The following is an 18042-nucleotide window of genomic DNA, read 5'->3' as shown; positions in this document are numbered from 1 at the left end:
GAGAGGTGGCCTGTAGTCCTAACGGACCCGGGTTCAAATCCCCGCTGGGGCAGGGAACAGTTTAAGGATTTGAATTTCATTAAATCAGGCTTTACTGATCTACCAGGAGACCCGCCGACATGTCGTAAAAATACCTCCACTAATACCAATACACCAGTCCTGTATGAGACAGCCCTAGCATGTATTCAATATGGACGGTGGGTGTTAGTGCCGAAGTGGTGACATGTAGAGGTGTATGGTATGTAGGAGGACTGCTGGGCCTTGATAGCAGGCTGTGAAGCCTATGCCCAGAGTCAACCACATTTAAAAAAAAAAAAAAATCAAATCGCACCAAAATTGGCAAAAAAATCGCAAAAAAATCGATGATGTAAAAAAAACTTGGTCCCATCACGATTGAAAAACTTTTACTATATTTAATGAGCGATCACATTTTGACCAAAAAACGCTGCTCCCGGAGCCCGGTATAGGATCTCTGTAGAATTTTTTGCCCAGAGGTAGAACTAATATAAACTGTAGCAGTAGCAGTGTGCCTGTGTGTGTACTTCGGACTTGCGTTCGGACAACTTGGGTTCCATTTCCAAAGCTGCAAATAATGCAATCAAGTGGTTAGCTGCAAAAAATCCAAGTGACAACATTACACTAGAACAGCACATAAACACAAGAGCCCTCTGCAGGAGCAAGTGCGAGGGGCCCAAAGGGCCCACAAGCACTTGTAATATACTATAGCACTAACCATGTGTGTGTGTGTGTGTGTGTGTGTGTGTGTGTGTGTGTGTATTTTGGGTAGCCAAAACTACTCATTCATACCGCACCAGAATTAGCACAAAAATCTCAAAAAATTCCCTGATGTGAAAAAATTTGGTCCCATCATGATTGAAAAACTTTTACTATATTTAATGAGTGATCACATTTTGACAAAAAAAAAATGCTGCTCCCGGCGCTGGGCATAGGGTCTCCGTAGAATTTTTTGCCCATAGCTACAACTAAAATATACTATAGCAGTAGCCGTGTGTCTGTGTGTGTATTTCAGACTAGTGTTCGGACAACTTGGGTTCCATTCCCAAAGCTGCAAATAACACGATCAATTGGTTAGCTGCAAAAAATCAAAGTGACAACGTTACACTAGAACACAACATAGACGGACCATCATGGGCCCTTCGATGTCGTCTTGAGGGCCGATAGTGACAATGTTAGACTTGAACAGCACATAAACGTGACTCGGATTACCTGAAATGATCGCAACGCGTGCGTGAAGTGCGAGGGAACGAGTGAGAAGCACGAGAAAGCAAGCACGCAGCACGAGAGCCCTCTGCAGGAGCAAGTGTGAGGGGCCCGAAAGGCCCACGAGCACTTGTATGTATATATATATATATATATATATATATATATATCTATATATATATATATATATATATATATATCTATATATATATATATATATATATATATATATATATATATATATATATATATATATATATATATATATATATATATATGGAGCCTCTGTGGCACAGTGGTAGAGTGTGCGTTTCGTACACTTGTTGGCCAGGGTTCGCGCCCCGCCAGGGTAATAAACTCTGGGAGTGTTCACCCCGCCACGTACTGCATTGGCGGACACAAGGGGTGCTGTAGTTGAACCAGTGTCGCTTACTGTAAAGTATGCTTGCACCCAGTCGGCTTGCGTGGGCTGATTACACTTGGTTCACAGACTAAACACACATCCAAAGCCACTCCAACACTACAATTACACTTACAAGCACTTCTCACTCTACATACAATCTCTACCAGACAGCCTAAGCCACTTGGTAGAGATACATTGGCTGTATCGTCCCGACTTCGGTCTGGATAGGCTGGTCCTGCAGTGGATACTCAAACAGCTGATGATGATGATGATGATATATATGTATACCGGTATGTCTCCCTGTACATTTATGTATTAATATATATGATAGCGCATGCAGCATATGTGTATGTAAACACGTCTGTATACATACCCATATATTTATTCTTGCACACCTATCTTGTACATACAGTATGTCTATGGCTACATGTGCGTGAATATATACATATATGTATGTGTGCGTGTATGCCTCTGTCTGCATACGTATGTACGTACGTGTGTATCATTGTATCCCATTGCTCATTCCTAAACTTGTAATGATAATTACCGCAACATCTTTGTACCATGTATGTCATTGTATCTATTTGTTCATTACTGTGCTTGTACTAGGCTAGTAATTACTTCTATGCCTTGTATGCCATATATGTGTCAATGTAATACTTTGCTGTCACACGCCCTTCCCTGCTTAGCCTTCAGCGACAGTGCTTCCCAGAGTGTTGGGACCTGTACTGAATGGTTAATAGAGAACCTAAATTATAAAAAAAAATAGTTTAATTCAAGGTTCCGAAAAATAAAAGGTGATGGACCAGATGAGTGTAGGCCAGTGTAGGCGGCCTCACGCGAGTGTACCTAATAACTACATGAGGAATATCGCTGATGTTGGTTCACTGAACGTGAGCTCTGTGAACAGCATATTCAAGCTATCCTTCTGCAGTCCCCCATTCTCCGTTTGAAGGATAGGGATGGAGCTGAGGGACGTATTTATAACAGAGTAGCAGAGGCACCCACTAATATCGGTGCTTTCACATGAAGGCGTCCATCTGCAGTACCACGTGGCTGGTTAAAGGAAAGATTTTCTTTTTTTACTCAAACCTGGATTGGACTCTGGAACATATTTACGACCAGCGGCCTTTCGTACCTCAGATTTGAGTTTTCAGGAAGAACAAGAGACTTGACATCTTACCTCGTATCTAGTGGGGTATACGGCCGGAGCATTTATCCGGCTCAGGGAAGATGGAGGCCCCTGCCCTGCGTAGGCCCTAGTCATCCTTGGCTCACCAATAGAGTAGTAGGTGGGTGACTGCCCTTCTCCCGGGAGACAGTACCATGGAAGCGACATGTGGCTAAGGCCAAGTAGCTGGCCTTGCACACTCCCAGGCGGGGAACTCAATAATACTCACCAAGCAGTCAAGGCCCGGGCCGCAATAATTATTCACCATATGAAAGTAAGGTGGCTGCTTGCGTGTGGTCGATGGAAATGCTCAGACAGACAGACCCGGACAGAGCAATAGCATCAATAGCCATGCCTCTTGTTCCCTCTGCATGAACAAAATACTGCTTATGAAAGGGAAACTAACACGAGGTGTTCCCTGTTCTTGCAGTGAAGGACAAGGAAGTTGCAGTGTAGAAACTTCCCATGTCTCTTGTTCTTCCTCAAAATCAAAATCTGATTAACAAGGAGAACTTAATCTTAAATATGTTTTAGAATCCCACCCATGAATTAAATTAATAGCCTGCAGTTCACTGTGTTCACATTACAGATGAACTTAGGGCTACAGCTACTACATAAAAAAACAACAACTAGAGGCCTCTCCAAGAAGGCAAATCACACCAGCCGCGAGCCGATTCATATCTACCGCGGCTTTTACCAATTTCGAACTCGTAGGAGATTTTCATCCCTACTACACACCTGTAAACTTTGTGATGAAATCGTGCTAACAGACACACAGACAAACAGACAAGGACAGACAGACAGACAAACTTAAAATAATCCCAGCTTCGCTAACACGGCTGGTACCAACAGTAACAGCTACTGCTACCACTGATTCACTTTTCCTTGACAAATTAGAGAAAGAAACACCGATGTGGGACTTAGTGTGTATTGACGTTTCGCCTCATGGCTTCCTCAGAATACAAATGCTGAATATACACCACATTTCCTGCATATATAGCAGAAGACAGTGGGGGTGTAAGGGGGGCACTGAGTGCTGTGTTAGCTAACCTCTTCATGGAATCGCTCGAGTCTGGTCCCTACAAACGATTCATCCCAAACACCGTCACGTGGCTGCGGTATGTCGACGACATCCTGGTCATTGCACCCAGACGTTTCGACACAGACAATCTGCGGGACAGACTTAATGAAGTGGAACCGTCAATTCGGTATTCCCTTGAAGAAAGAAGCTGACAGTTGCTTGCCCTTCCTGGATACCCTGCTCATTAGAACCGACAGTAAGTTGGCATTAAAAGAGTATAGGAAAGCCACAAATAGGGATGACCTTATTCACTATTATTCCAGCCATAAGGTAAGGATAAAGAAAAGTGTATTAACAGGGTTCTACCCCAGAGCCTTGAGGATTTGCAGTGAAGATTATTTGAAGGAGGATTTCCAGTACATAGATAGCACATTTTCTAAGCTAAAGTAACCAAAACACATGTTATCCAGTGCCAGGAAACATGCCAGGGCTATCAGGGAACGGGCAACGGCTGAGAAATCCAATGATGTGACACGCATAGTCCTGCCCAATAACAGTACGAGCAACAACATTGCACGTTTTTTAAGAAATTCAGGAACTGTGGTAGCCTTTAAGACATCTCAGACAGTGGGTGATCTGGTCAGACACAAGGTAAGAACCAGCAACAGAGACGAGAGAGGTGTTTACTCCATTCCATGTACAGTATGAGATAAGGTCTACATAGGTGAAATAGGCGTGATCTGGAAGAGAGAATAAAAGAACACAGGTATGCAATGAGCCGGTACAACACCAACAACGCATGTGTAGCCCACACATTTAATACAGGTCACGTAATGGAAAGGGAAAAATGCAAAATTTTGTACAAGGAAGCAGACTTAAAAAGACGCAAATGTTTGGAGGCAGCTGTTATAGTATGTTCCAATACCATTGAACAGAACAGCGGATCTTATCACCTATCAGATTCTGTGGCCAAATATATTGTCAATAGGATAGCTTCCTCACACCATCCCCTTTAAACTCAAAACATCACCCCTCCTTCCTTCCCATCCATCCCCATCCCTTCTCTTCACCCAGCTATTTGCCAACATATACAACACTTGTATACACACACACACACACACACACACACACACACACACACACACACACACACACACACACACACACGCACGCACACACTCACCTCGAGTTCCCATTGGCTGCCATACGGAGGTAATGAGGATGCAGGTGGCAGGTATGGTGGAGAAAGCAGGTAAACGAGCATAATTACGTGGAATATTGCTGTCAGTTGTTGGATTCTTGGTGTGCTGGATGAGTGAGAGAGAGAAATCAGCGTTAGTCTTTGTCTGTCGAGATTTTACGCGTTAGTGCTTCTCTCTTTAATTCTACTCCTCATTTCGTGGGTGTTGTTCATAGATGGTGAGGGTGACTATACTCCTTTCACTCTAAATTGGCTTTAAATTCCTCTCTCTCTCTCTGTCTCTCTGTCTGTCTGTCTGTCTGTCTGTCTCTCTCTCTGTCTCTGTCTCTCTCTCTCTTTCTCTCTCTCTTGAATCCTGAGTTGCTACAAGAGACTAACTCTAGAATATGATGCTAGTCACGAAGATATTCTCTGGAAAGAATGTTGAGCCACAGTACTGTCTTTCCCTACCAATGATCTTCTTGAAATAAGCTGCAAAAGAATGAAATTCTGAGCCGAGCTGAAGCAAAAGCACTATAGTATAGTTACATGAGCTTGGAGATGTTGAGTACGAGACTATACTCTTTTTACTCTAACTTGGTCTAAATTTGCCATCTCTCCATCTTGAATGCTGACCTGTGGTAAGAGATAACCTCTAGAGTATGATGCTAGTCACGAAGAAGTGCTATGGAAAGAACGTACAGTCGTCGTATTGCCACTGAGCAGCGTGAAATAAGCTGCCAAGGGACAAGAATCTGAGCCAAAAAGGTGAAGAGAGTCTAGCCACGCTACTGATTTCCACGCCAATCTCTCTAATATTGCAGTTGTTGCAGAGATGGGCAGTTCCTCGTCATTACTCTTTTAGATACTGCAGGTTTTGTTGATAATGGCCGTGATGTTGCATGTTAACAGTTGCAATAATGGCCGTGATGTTGCATGTTAACAGTGGCAATAAGCTTGGTGCTGTTAGGTGAGTAGGTAATGATCTCCTCCCTAGCACTCTTAATTTTGAAGGTACCTGTTGAACCTGGCAGTGAATATGAACGAGATTGGTGTCAGGTTTTGTTGATAATGACCGTGATGTTGCTTGTTGACAGTGACAATAATGACCGTGATGTTGCATGTTAACAGTGACAATAATGACCGTGATGTTGCATGTTAACATTGACAATAATGACCGTGATGTTGCATGTTAACAGTGGCAATAATGACCGTGATGTTGCATGTTAACAGTGGCAATAATGACCGTGATGTTGCATGTTAACATTGACAATAATGACCGTGATGTTGCATGTTAACAGTGACAATAATAGCCGTGATGTTGCTTGTTAAAACTGGCAATAATGACCGTGATGTTACATGTTAACAGTGGCAATAATGACCGTGATGTTGCATGTTAACATTGACAATAATGACCGTGATGTTGCATGTTAACATTGACAATAATGACCGTGATGTTGCATGTTAACAGTGGCAATAATGACCGTGATGTTGCATGTTAACATTGACAATAATGACCGTGATGTTGTATGTTAACAGTGGCAATAATGACCGTGATGTTGTATGTTAACAGTGGCAATAATGACCGTGATGTTGCATGTTAACATTGACAATAATGACCGTGATGTTACATGTTAACATTGACAATAATGACCGTGATGTTGTATGTTAAAGTGACAATAATGACCGTGATGTTGCATGTTAACAGTGACAATAATGACCGTGATGTTGCATGTTAACAGTGGCAATAATGACCGTGATGTATGTTAACATTGACAATAATGACCGTGATGTTGTATGTTAACAGTGACAATGATGGCCGTGATGTTCCATGTTAACAGTGGCAATAATGACCGTGATGTTGCATGTTAACAGTGACAATGATGGCCGTGATGTTCCATGTTAACAGTGGCAATAATGACCGTGATGTTGCATGTTAACATTGACAATAATGACCGTGATGTTGCATGTTAACAGTGACAGTAATGACCGTGATGTTACATGTTAACAGTGGCAATAATGACCGTGATGTTGTATGTCAACAGTGACAATAATGACCGTGATGTTGTATGTTAAAGTGACAATAATGGCCGTGATGTTGTATGTTAACAGTGGCAATAATGACCGTGATGTTGCATGTTAACAGTGGCAATAATGACCGTGATGTTGCATGTTAACAGTGACAATAAGCTTGGTGCAATAATGACCGTGATGTTGCATGTTAACAGTGGCAATAATGACCGTGATGTTGCATGTTAACAGTGGCAATAATGGCCGTGATGTTGCATGTCAACAGTGGCAATAATGACCGTGATGTTGTATTTCAACAGTGGCACTAATGACCGTGATGTTGCATGTCAACAGTGGCAATAATGACCGTGATGTTGTATGTCAACAGTGGCAATAATGACCGTGATGTTGTATGTCAACAGTGGCAATGATGGCCGTGATGTTGTATGTCAACAGTGGCAATAATGGCCGTGATGTTGTATGTCAACAGTGGCAATAATGGCCGTGATGTTGCATGTTAACAGTGGCAATGATGGCCGTGATGTTGTATGTCAACAGTGGCAATAATGACCGTGATGTTGCATGTCAACAGTGGCAATAATGGCCGTGATGTTGCATGTCAACAGTGGCAATAATGGCCGTGATGTTGTATGTCAACAGTGGCAATAATGACCGTGATGTTGTATGTCAACAGTGGCAATAATGGCCGTGATGTTGCATGTCAACAGTGGCAATAATGGCCGTGATGTTGTATGTCAACAGTGACAATAATGGCCGTGATGTTGCATGTCAACAGTGGCAATAAGCTTGGTGTTGGCAAGTGAGAGTGACAACCAACGTCAGTAATTTCCTCATTTTTACTCTTGATACTGAGGGTAATGTTGATCCTGGCAGCGAAAATGAACGAGACTAATAACCATGTGTTAATATTTGCCTTACTCTAACTTGCCCCAGATATTCGTCCGTTTTGCGACTTATTCCACGTAGCTCAGTGTCAGAATAAGACAATACCGGGCTGAACATCCTTTCCATTGCATTTCTTCATCATTAGCATCATAATCTAGTGCTAATTTATTGCTAGAACTGAGCGTTGGAGATGGAGAGACGGCAATTTTATGCCAAGACAGAGGAAAAAGGTTATAGAGTGATATGAACTGGAGAGACAGCAGTGAAGTTTTATATCAAGTGTTCATATTTTCAGCATTAATTTCTTCTCGTCACTGCTCTTAATATTGCAAGAGCAGGGATGTTGCATGGGATTACTGTCATGCACTAAGTATAAGTTGAGCTGGAAGGACAGCGGTGATTTTTTCTATTGTGCCACCTATTGATATTTTAGGCCTTCGTGTTTTCCTTCTACTAGTCTTTCCAATAGTGCAGGTATTATTGCATTTGACACTGATATTGCATGTGATAAATTGCATGGTTCGAGGTGGTGAGTGTGAGTGACAGCAAGGTTTCTTTTAGGATATCGTCAGCCAACATTTTCAGCGTTCAGTTCAGTTGATGGCTAAATGTGGTCAGGCTGGAGAACTGTTTTGACAAGTAACCAAGGAGACTCATTCCCACTTCATAACAGAATTCCGCTGAAGATCACGCCAACATTACTTATTACTCAAGTTGCAGGGATTGAGTCTGCTCAGTTGATGACCAAATGTAGTCAGATTGGAGGACTGATTCGACAAGTAACCAAGGAGACTCATTCGTAACTCTAACTACGGTTCATTAAATTTCACGCAGAAACTATTGAGTAATCAAGTTGCATGGAAGTGACTCATTTTCGTCTGGGGTAAAAATAATAATAATCGTCTCGTGTATTGTTGATAATGACATTGGTATGATTATGCTCTCGTGATATATACTCGGTTCAACCCCTCGAATTTGGCGGCATATTTTTGTGGTTTATTCTTGCTTCAAGACGAGTTAATTAACGTAGGAAAGATTTTTTTTAAAATTGAAAACATTAGTGTAGGCTATCCTCTTTCTGGCCTCTTCAGTTCGAAAAGTTAAGCCGAGTAAAATCGTAGGAGGTAATAAGCGCAAACTTAGAAGAGACGCCACTATAATGACAGACAGTAGTGGTGAGAGCAGTGATTATTTTAAAAGACACTGTCACTCATGTTTTAAAAATTTCCAAACCTATTCTGCAGGTGGGAACAGACTTATGGTTGTGAATGATTTCTTCAAAAAAAAAAAAAAAAAAAGCAGGAAGTGGACTTAAATGCGACCAAAAAATGCTTCCCTTTGTGAATCTCCCTGTGAGTCAGAATCCCATGAGGGTTGGTCGTCTAAGCAGGCAGAAGTGAGTATGAGGAAATGGAGAGGATGGTAAAGGGACGGGGTAAAAAGAAAGAGGTTATTTGGTGGAGATGTTTGTCATAAACTGATAACAGAGGCTTTGAAAGTATAAAAAGGTTATTTGGTGGCGCTGATTGTCATAAACTGATAACGTAGGTGTTTTGAGAGTATATGTGAGGGTTTTACGAATCTTGCAATGTCATTAACAGTAACCGGGAAAGAAGGCCGGGTAAGAAAAAACACACTACTGGGTAGAAACCATGGTGTTTGTAATAACCCAGAGATAATTACCAGCCGAGGTTTAAATGAGCGCTAGTTACTGTCAGTCGTGAGGCAACTGCACTGATACATTAAAATGCACTACTTTGGCATGGTATCAGCTGACTACATCCCAGGTAAGATAGCAAAACCTGACTACTACTACAAACAACGGGTAAAACAGTGACAACTATCAACAGAAATAAATGATGGTAATCCACTGCCAAATAGGAGATGGACTGTGGCTTCATCAGATGTGGTAGTGTGTGGCGTGGGGTGTCGTGATAAACTTGGAAATGTGAGGTGTAGAAATGAGTTGTTGTAGTAGGTGTGGTAGTGTAAGGTGTGCTAGTGTAAGGTGTGGTAGTGTAAGGTGTGGCAGTGTAAGATGTGGTAATACAAGGTGCGGCAGTGTAAGATGTGGTAGTGTAAGATGTGGCAGTGTAAGGTGTGGTAGTGTAAGGTGTGGTGGTGTTAGGTGTGGTGGTGTATGGTGTGGTAGTGTAAGGTGTGGTAGTGTAGGGTGTGGTGATGTAAGGTGTGGTGGTGTAAGGTGTGGTGGTGTAAGGTTTGGTAGTGTAGGGTGTGGTGGTGTAAGATGTGGTGGTGTAAGGTGTGATAGTGTAAGGTGTGGTAGTGTAAGGTGTGGTAGTGTAAGGTGTGGTAGTGTAGGGTGTGGTAGTGTAAGGTGTGTTAGTGTAAGGTGTGGGAGTGTAAGGTGTGGTAGTGTAAGGTGTGGAAGTGTAGGGTGTGTTAGTGTAAGGTGTGGTAGTGTAAGGTGTGGGAGTGTAAGGTGTAGGAGTGTAAGGTGTGGTGGTGTAAGGTGTGGTAGTGTAAGGTGTGTTAGTGTAAGGTGTGGTAGTGTAAGGTGTGGTGGTGTAAGGTGTGGGAGTGTAAGGTGTGGTGGTGTAAGGTGGGGTAGTGTAAGGTGTGGTGGTGTAAGGTGTGGTAGTGTAAGGTGTGTTAGTGTAAGGTGTGGGAGTGTAAGGTGTGGTGGTGTAAGGTGTGGTAGTGTAAGGTGGGGTAGTGTAAGGTGTGGTGGTGTAAGGTGTGGTAGTGTAAGGTGTGGTGGTGTAAGGTGTGGTGGTGTAAGGTGTGGTAGTGTAAGGTGTGGTAGTGTAAGGTGTGGTGGTGTAAGGTGTGGTAGTGTAAGGTGTGGTGGTGTTAGCTGTGTTAGTGTAAGGTGTTGTAGTGTAAGGTGTGTTATTGTAAGGTGTGGTAGTGTAGGGTGTGGTAGTGTAAGGTGTGGTGGTGTTAGCTGTGTTAGTGTAAGGTGTTGTAGTGTAAGGTGTGTTATTGTAAGGTGTGGTGGTGTAAGGTTTGTTAGTGTAAGGTGTGGTAGTGTAAGGTGTGGTAGTGTAAGGTGTGGTGGTGTAAGGTGTGGTAGTGTAAGATGTTGTGGTGTAAGGTGTGTTATTGTAAGGTGTGGTGATGTTAGGTGTGTAAGTGTAAGGTGTGGTGGTGTAAGGTGTGGTAGTGTAAGGTGTGGTGGTGTAAGGTGTGGTAGTGTAAGGTGTGGTAGTGTAAGGTGTGGTGGTGTAAGGTGTGGTGGTGTATGGTGTGCTAGTGTAAGGTGTGGTAGTGTAAGGTGTAGCTGCGTTAGGCTTGGTATCAGCGAGTGGATGCATTTTTAAGTTAAGTGGGTCGTTACGCATCTCCACAAACTCTTAAACACACCAAGAATGGATCTCCTTCTAGGTGACATAATCCAAACTCCCGGTGACCTCTGACCTCCCTGTCCTTCAACCGGACGCACCCAGACTAAATGATGATTATTTTCTTGTAGTGGTTGCTGCATGAGTCAGTTTGTGTTTAGGGTTGGTAGCTGTTGGTGAAGTAATAATGAGGACTAATACCATTTGATGTGTGTAATTAGTGAAATTATGGCATGTACGGGGAGTTTCTGTAATGATACATAATTACTATCAGCACTAGATGAGACCGGTTCATGATAAAAGATTCATTTATTTGTCATTGGATCACCCAGGAATTTGCTGAAAACCCTAACAGAACAGTCACCTAAAAACCATCTTAGAAACCTAATTTATTCTTGAACAATATCCAGAGGGTTCTTTTTCAATAGTTTAGTCACCCAAGCATTGATAATGTGGAAAAGAAATGTTATAAGAAAGTTTGGTACATTCGAAACTTACCAGTTTGTTCATATTATTATTCATATTATAGTGTCACAGATCTGCAAGAAAATCTATTCGTTATTTCAGGATAAAAACCAGCCAGTCGTAATTAATGGGTCACTGCGCGTGTCCATGACCTATTTTAAAACATCTAATGGAAAGATGATCATCCACCTTCTGGATACATAGCGATTCCTCTACGCCACTGCAAGCACGTGAGAAGCCTTTCAAGTACGGAATTGTCATCAAGTATTAATAGTACATCAATAGCAGCGTGACTATATTAAATTTTGTATTGTATTACGTGATTTGTAAGTGTAAAACCCTAGCTAGTACATTACTTAAGCGGGCAATGAAGCGCCATTGTGGGAAAGGGTCTTTGCGGAAGTAACACGCACCGGTGCGATTTTACACAATTACATTAATTTTTAACTCAATTCTTTAACTTTTTTATAATTCATCCCTGAAGTCCCAGCAGGCTTGTGTGTAGACGTCACGTGAGACAACTGAAAAGCGCGGGTTTGTACTTTGCGCTCTAATTGGAAGTGACTTCGTTGTGATATCGTGACCATTTCTTAAAGCGAACGTACGCCAAACTTGGATAAGTTTTTCAACATTATTGGAATTCATCGTGACAGTAACCATCTCACGGGTCAACTGCAGGGAGATGGAGGAGGGGGATGAGGAAGAGGCAGAGGAATGGAACGAAGAGGGCATGGGGGAGGCACGAGAAGTTCCTTCTACATCAATTATTACTGTAACTAATGTAGTAATGTTGCATTTTCAATTTCACAGAAAAATGCCCATTATTATGCCAAATAATGTGCAAAGCACACAGCAGCAAATTTTTATTCTGTCTTGTAATCAGTTTGAATACATAGCGTTTCAGATTTTACTCAGTGCAATTTCTTAAAAATTATCTTTGTTTAATCAGTTTGCAAAATATAGATATTCTGAAACAACGTCCACTGCAAGAAGCCTCACAACTATAGTAAACAAAGTGAAGACCAGAGTTTAAATAACACCCAACAATCAGTATGTGCAAAGCCACAACACAATAGCAATGAAAATTATTAGAAAATGCCAAGTGTTTAGTGTCATAACATACAAGCTTTAAAGGTAATTGAAACGCAAGAATTTTGAATGTTTAATTCATAAACAGATTATATAAAAAAGTAAGCTAACTAGGTAAATAAAAAATTGGTAATTTAGAAATGGGGAAAAGGGATCGCTAAAAAAAAAAAAAAAAAAAAAAAAGTAAAACAAGGAAGAATCGCTGGAGAGCATGCAAAACCAGCAAGGATTCAAGTAACGTTGACAAAGTAAACCCACAAATCCCTTAGGACTCTGGTATTAACAGTTTGTAAAGAGTCAAAATAGGCATTTGTGGGTTTACATGTCAACGTTACTTGAATCCTTGCTGGTTTGGAATGCTCTCCAGCGATCCTTCCTTGTTTGTTTACTTTTTTAGTGATCCCTATTCCCCATTTTTAAATTAATATTTTTTATTTACCTATTATATTATTTATCAAGATAATACACGAACTGCTAGAACTATACAGCGTTTGTGTTTTTAGACGTGTAAAATATCGGGTAAAATGACAGACACTGTAATCAAGAAATATTAACGTCTGTGTGTGTGTGTGTGTGTGTGTGTGTGTAATTCACCGGGTTGGTCAGGATCACTTGATGGTCGTGATCGTCAGCTTTTACCCTCCCGGAAGGGAGCTGAGAGCTCATATAGTCCGATCTAAGGGCAAGGCTGTGACCTTCACACACCCACACACCCGTCCCCTTGCTCAAGGGGGACAGTAACCACCCACTTCGTCAGTGAAACTTTTCGCAACCTGAGCGAGGCGCGAACTCCCGTCTACCAGATGGCAAGCGAGAACGTTACCACTGCACCAGCGAGCGGTGTGTGTGTGTGTGTGTGTGTGTGTGTGTGTGTGTCGAATTACAAAAATGAGTTTTGTATGCTCGAAGTTTTGTTTGTATTGTTTGTAAAGAAATTTAATATATCTGACGAAACAGAGAGCATCTTTTTATACTAAAGAAAATTATGGCACCTATTTAGGATTACAAAAAATTGTTGGCATTAACTATAAACCAACACACTGAGTTAAGAAAGCTGACCAATTAGTGAAGATTAACCAGATATTATGTGTGAAATTCACCCTCTTGCTGTCTAAAAATACCAGTCGTGTGGTCTTCGAAGTAATGATAGTTATGTCATGTAGCTGACTTAGTTTAAGGGTCTGGGAGTTAACAGAGCCTAACTGCAGTATCTCCCCCCTTTATAACTCTCTCAGAATGTCATAATAACTACACATGGCCAAAGCATCAACAAAAACATCTGTGGCTTTGTTGTATGCCATCTCAAAATTTGCAGTCTTTTGGGAGCAAGAGCTGGGGTGTGACAGTGAGAGTGAGAGCGTGAATGAGTAACAGTGAGAGAGTGAATGAGTGAGTGAGAGCGAGAATGAGTAACAGTGAGAGAGTGAATGAGTGAGTGAGAGAGTGAATGAGTGAGTGAGAGCGTGAATGAGTGAGTGAGAGCGTGAATAAGTGATTGTGAGCGTGAATGAGTGAGTGAGAGTGAGTGAGAGTAACTGAGTGTAAATGAGTCTGGGTGACAAAGTAAGTGAAAGAAATTGAGAGTAAGGAAAAAGCAGTACAAGACTGACTGGGTGAATGTGATAGTGAGTGTGTGAGAGAGCAGGAGTAAGTGGGTGTAGGAGTGAGTGAGAATGAAAATGAGTGGGAATGAGTATGTGTGAGTGTCCCAGTGTGAGAGTGCGTGTGAGACTGAGAATGAAACTGACTGTGAGAGAGTGAGTGTGAGAGGGTGAGGGGGCAATAGAAACACCACAAACCAACACCAATTCCTTGCAGTAATACAATGGTTGCAATTCTTTATCTCTGAACTGAAGATAACGTTGGAAACTGTCAAAGGAAAAAGTGCAAGGGATTACTGATGTTGATATTATAATTCAAACAGCAGGAAGCACATAGTATTATCTTGCAATGACACTATGGTTGCAACACTAACAATAACATACGCCATAATATTTCCCTTTGCAATGGCACTGGTTGCAAGACGAAAAATCACCCTTACGATGACACTGTGGTTGCAAGACTAACAATAGCATGGGCCATAATATTTCCTTTTGCAATGACACTGGTTGCAAGAAAAGGACAAAGGCACTGTGGTTGCATGAAGAAAAATCATCGTCGCAATGACACTGGTTGCAAAAAAAAATCACTCTTGCAATGACAGTGTGGTTGTAAGAGGAAAAATCACCCTTGCAATGACAGTGATTGCAAGACGGAAAATCACCCTTGCAATGGCCCCCTGCAATGACACTGGTTGCAAGACGAGAAATCACCCTTGCAATGACACTGATTGCAAGACGGAAAATCACCCTTGCAGTGACACCGGTTACAGTACGAAAAATCACCCTTCCAATGATGCTGGTTGCAGGAGGAAAAATCACTCCTGCAATGACACTGGTTGCAAGAGGAAAAATCACACATTGTTTTCATTGCAACAACGGTGATCATAATATTTCTGTTGTAATGACACTGTGGTTGCAATACAAACTGCAGTAAGGTCAGTGTTGCAATACTGTGTGTGCCGAGGGTCTGTGAGATAAGGGGCGGTATTCTCATGTGGTTAGGAAGCGTACTTAACACCTCTTCCTTACCGGTTTATTTCTAATTCTGCCCCGTTGCTATATTCTTGTATGTTATTCATGCACTCTATGTCGATATTAAAAGGGTATGACTAACGATGAGGATGTTAATAGGAAGTTTGGGAAATAAATCGCTAAAGAAGAGGTGCTAGGGAGCCTTCTTACTGAAGTCTGAGTTTTGTATTAACACACTCAGCCTCTTCTGCGCATTATACAAACAACAGGAGACACCATAACATTTCCCCTGTAGTGATTGTTTGGTTGTCATAGGTACACACACACACACACACACACACACACACACACACACACACACACACACACACACACACACACACACACACACACAATACAATTTCTTCTGCTGTGACACCATAACTACAGTACTAACAACAGCATAATCAATACCTTTCCCTTGCAGTGACTACAGTTGCAGTTCAAGTCGCATCATTGTATTTCTGTTGCAGTGACACCATGGTTGCAAAGGTGTGTGCAACGAAGAACTATGATGTGAGGGCGATACCACTAGAGTCCCGAGAAGACCAGAGCAGTGATGTACAGGGGAAGGAGGAAGGCGAGGAGAAGAAGTCAGATGAGAGGGTGGAGGAGGTGCTGGACGCCGTGGGGTTTGGGTGGTGGCAGGCTCCTCTCTTCTGTGTCGCCATCTTCGGTGAGTGGCCACATGGAAGGGCTGGGGCGGGTAGCACTACCGAGCCTCAGGGAACGGAGCATTAGGTCTATGCCCATAACTGGACAAAAATAATAATAATAATTGTACTACTACTGCTGCTGCTACTACTACTACTACTGCTGCTGCTGCTACTACTACTACTGCTGCTGCTGCTACTGCTACTACTACTATTACTTGTATGTCAATTTTTCCGCTATGATATCTACTTGGTGTGTATCAGTAACATATAAAGGGATATGGATGAACAATGTCCAGAATAAATCGCATATGAATAGGTGCTACGTAATCTCTAATCTCCCCAGCCTCATGTTGCTTATATTAGCATGTCCACAGTTCAGATAGTGGAAGCTATACACATCCTGGGCACCACACTCTTCAGCGCCCCCATGGCCTTCTACTGCACTCTGGACAACACCTCAGTGCCTTCCAATACCAGGTAAATCACCACCATCACCATCATTATCAATGCCACCACTATCACCGTCACCACTACACCATCGCCAAGTGCATATATATATATATATATATATATATATATATATATATATATATATATATATATATATATATATATATATATATATATATATATATTGTTACATAGCCTATGATTTCATCATCCTTTGTGTAATTCTAACGTACAGTATGCTGCATGTTTGATCACGAGCGTGTTCTACCTCACTCCCCCCCTCCTCCCTTATAGTAGAGTAAGTCGTTCTTTCTGTTGTTCAGAGCAGGATTGTCAACTCTTTGTCCCCATGGCTTCATTTGCGCGTCCTTCTTACAAGTTGTATCAAGCTCTGCCGGCCCCTGTATAATGAGCTCAGTCTCTGCATTATTGCCACTTAGATCTACTCCTCATTTTGTTCACATCTCTGTCCTCCCCTGTACAGTTGTTATTATTGTGAGTGCTCAGGAAGTCTCCAACCATCTAGCAGCTGTGTAATTTGAGTGTAACTGTTATTGCATTTTTTCTTGTACTGTGTAGCGTAAGGTGTTAATTCTTAGGCCTAGTAAGGTTTTTGTGATTCATGTGTTTTGGGTGTCAGCCCTTATTAATAATATTTTGTATCTGTAATAATATATCTTGCATTCACTGAGTATTATCTGGTATTTCATTTTATCAGGGCTGACTTAGATAAATTTACTCATGCTAATTTCGTATTAATAGAGGCTATTGCAGTTACCCATATATTTAACCTGTTTTTTGCCATTACATTATCCTTATGAGTCCTGGGGGTAGGGGGGTTTTCAAGAATACTCCCTCAGTATCCCTGTTTGTCGTAAAAGGCGACTAAAAGGGTTGGCGGAGGGTTAGTGCCCCTCCCCGGAAAACAACTAACTAAAACAAACAAACAATAAGCCTCGGACAAGGACTGACCAAACGATGACGACCAAGGACCGGACAAAGGACATTGTAATTGGAACCTGGAATGTAAGGGGAGCGAATGATGAGGTGAAAGAGAGATTGTCCAGGTGCTTGAGGATGCGAAAGTGGATGTATGTGGAATAACTGAAACAAAATGGAGAGGAGAAAGTGTGAGAGAATGGGAGTATGGATGGGGTATATGTGCAGGAGTAGGTGAGAATGAGAGGGCAAAGGAAGGAGTATGTATAGTTGTGAGTAAAAGATGGAAGAGGAGCATAAGACAGTGTGGATCAGTTGGGTCAAGGATTGTGTGGGTAAAGTTGAAAGTTGGAATACAAATGTGGGCGATTGTGTGTGTGTATGCGCCAACGCAAGATCGTGCTAGAAGAGTGAGAGAAGAGTTCTGGACAAATGTAGAAGTGTGCATGGAAAAGTTTGGAAGGAATGAGAGAGTGTTTTTGATTGGTGATATGAATGGTAAAGTTGGGAATGTGAAGGTGGATGGAATAGTTGGTGAGTGGGGTGTGCCTGCTGAGATAGATGAGAATGGGAGTGCGTTAGTGGACATTTGTGCTGGGAGGGGGTTGGTGATA

At 41.9% G+C, this 18042-nt stretch overlaps 1 protein-coding gene across 1 annotated transcript in view; it reads left to right on the top strand.

Annotated features, from left to right (window-relative positions):
- Window positions 1-14025: 14025 nt before the first annotated feature.
- LOC145417010 (beta-alanine transporter-like) overlaps window positions 14026-18042 on the top strand; it is a 38762-nt gene continuing 34745 nt past the window's right edge. The window contains exons 1-3 of the mRNA XM_080285857.1: window positions 14026-14138; window positions 15857-16059; window positions 16414-16516. Coding sequence (XP_080141983.1) covers window positions 14026-14138; window positions 15857-16059; window positions 16414-16516 — 419 coding nt within the window. The remainder of the gene's footprint in view (window positions 14139-15856; window positions 16060-16413; window positions 16517-18042) is intronic.

Source organism: Coenobita brevimanus, chromosome 108, assembly GCF_032717465.1.
Source record: "Coenobita brevimanus isolate Jiangsu-jjx chromosome 108, ASM3271746v2, whole genome shotgun sequence".
Classification (NCBI taxonomy): domain Eukaryota; kingdom Metazoa; phylum Arthropoda; class Malacostraca; order Decapoda; family Coenobitidae; genus Coenobita; species Coenobita brevimanus.
The sequence above is the reverse complement of the archived record's forward strand: the minus strand, read 5'-3'. Positions and strand labels throughout refer to the sequence as shown.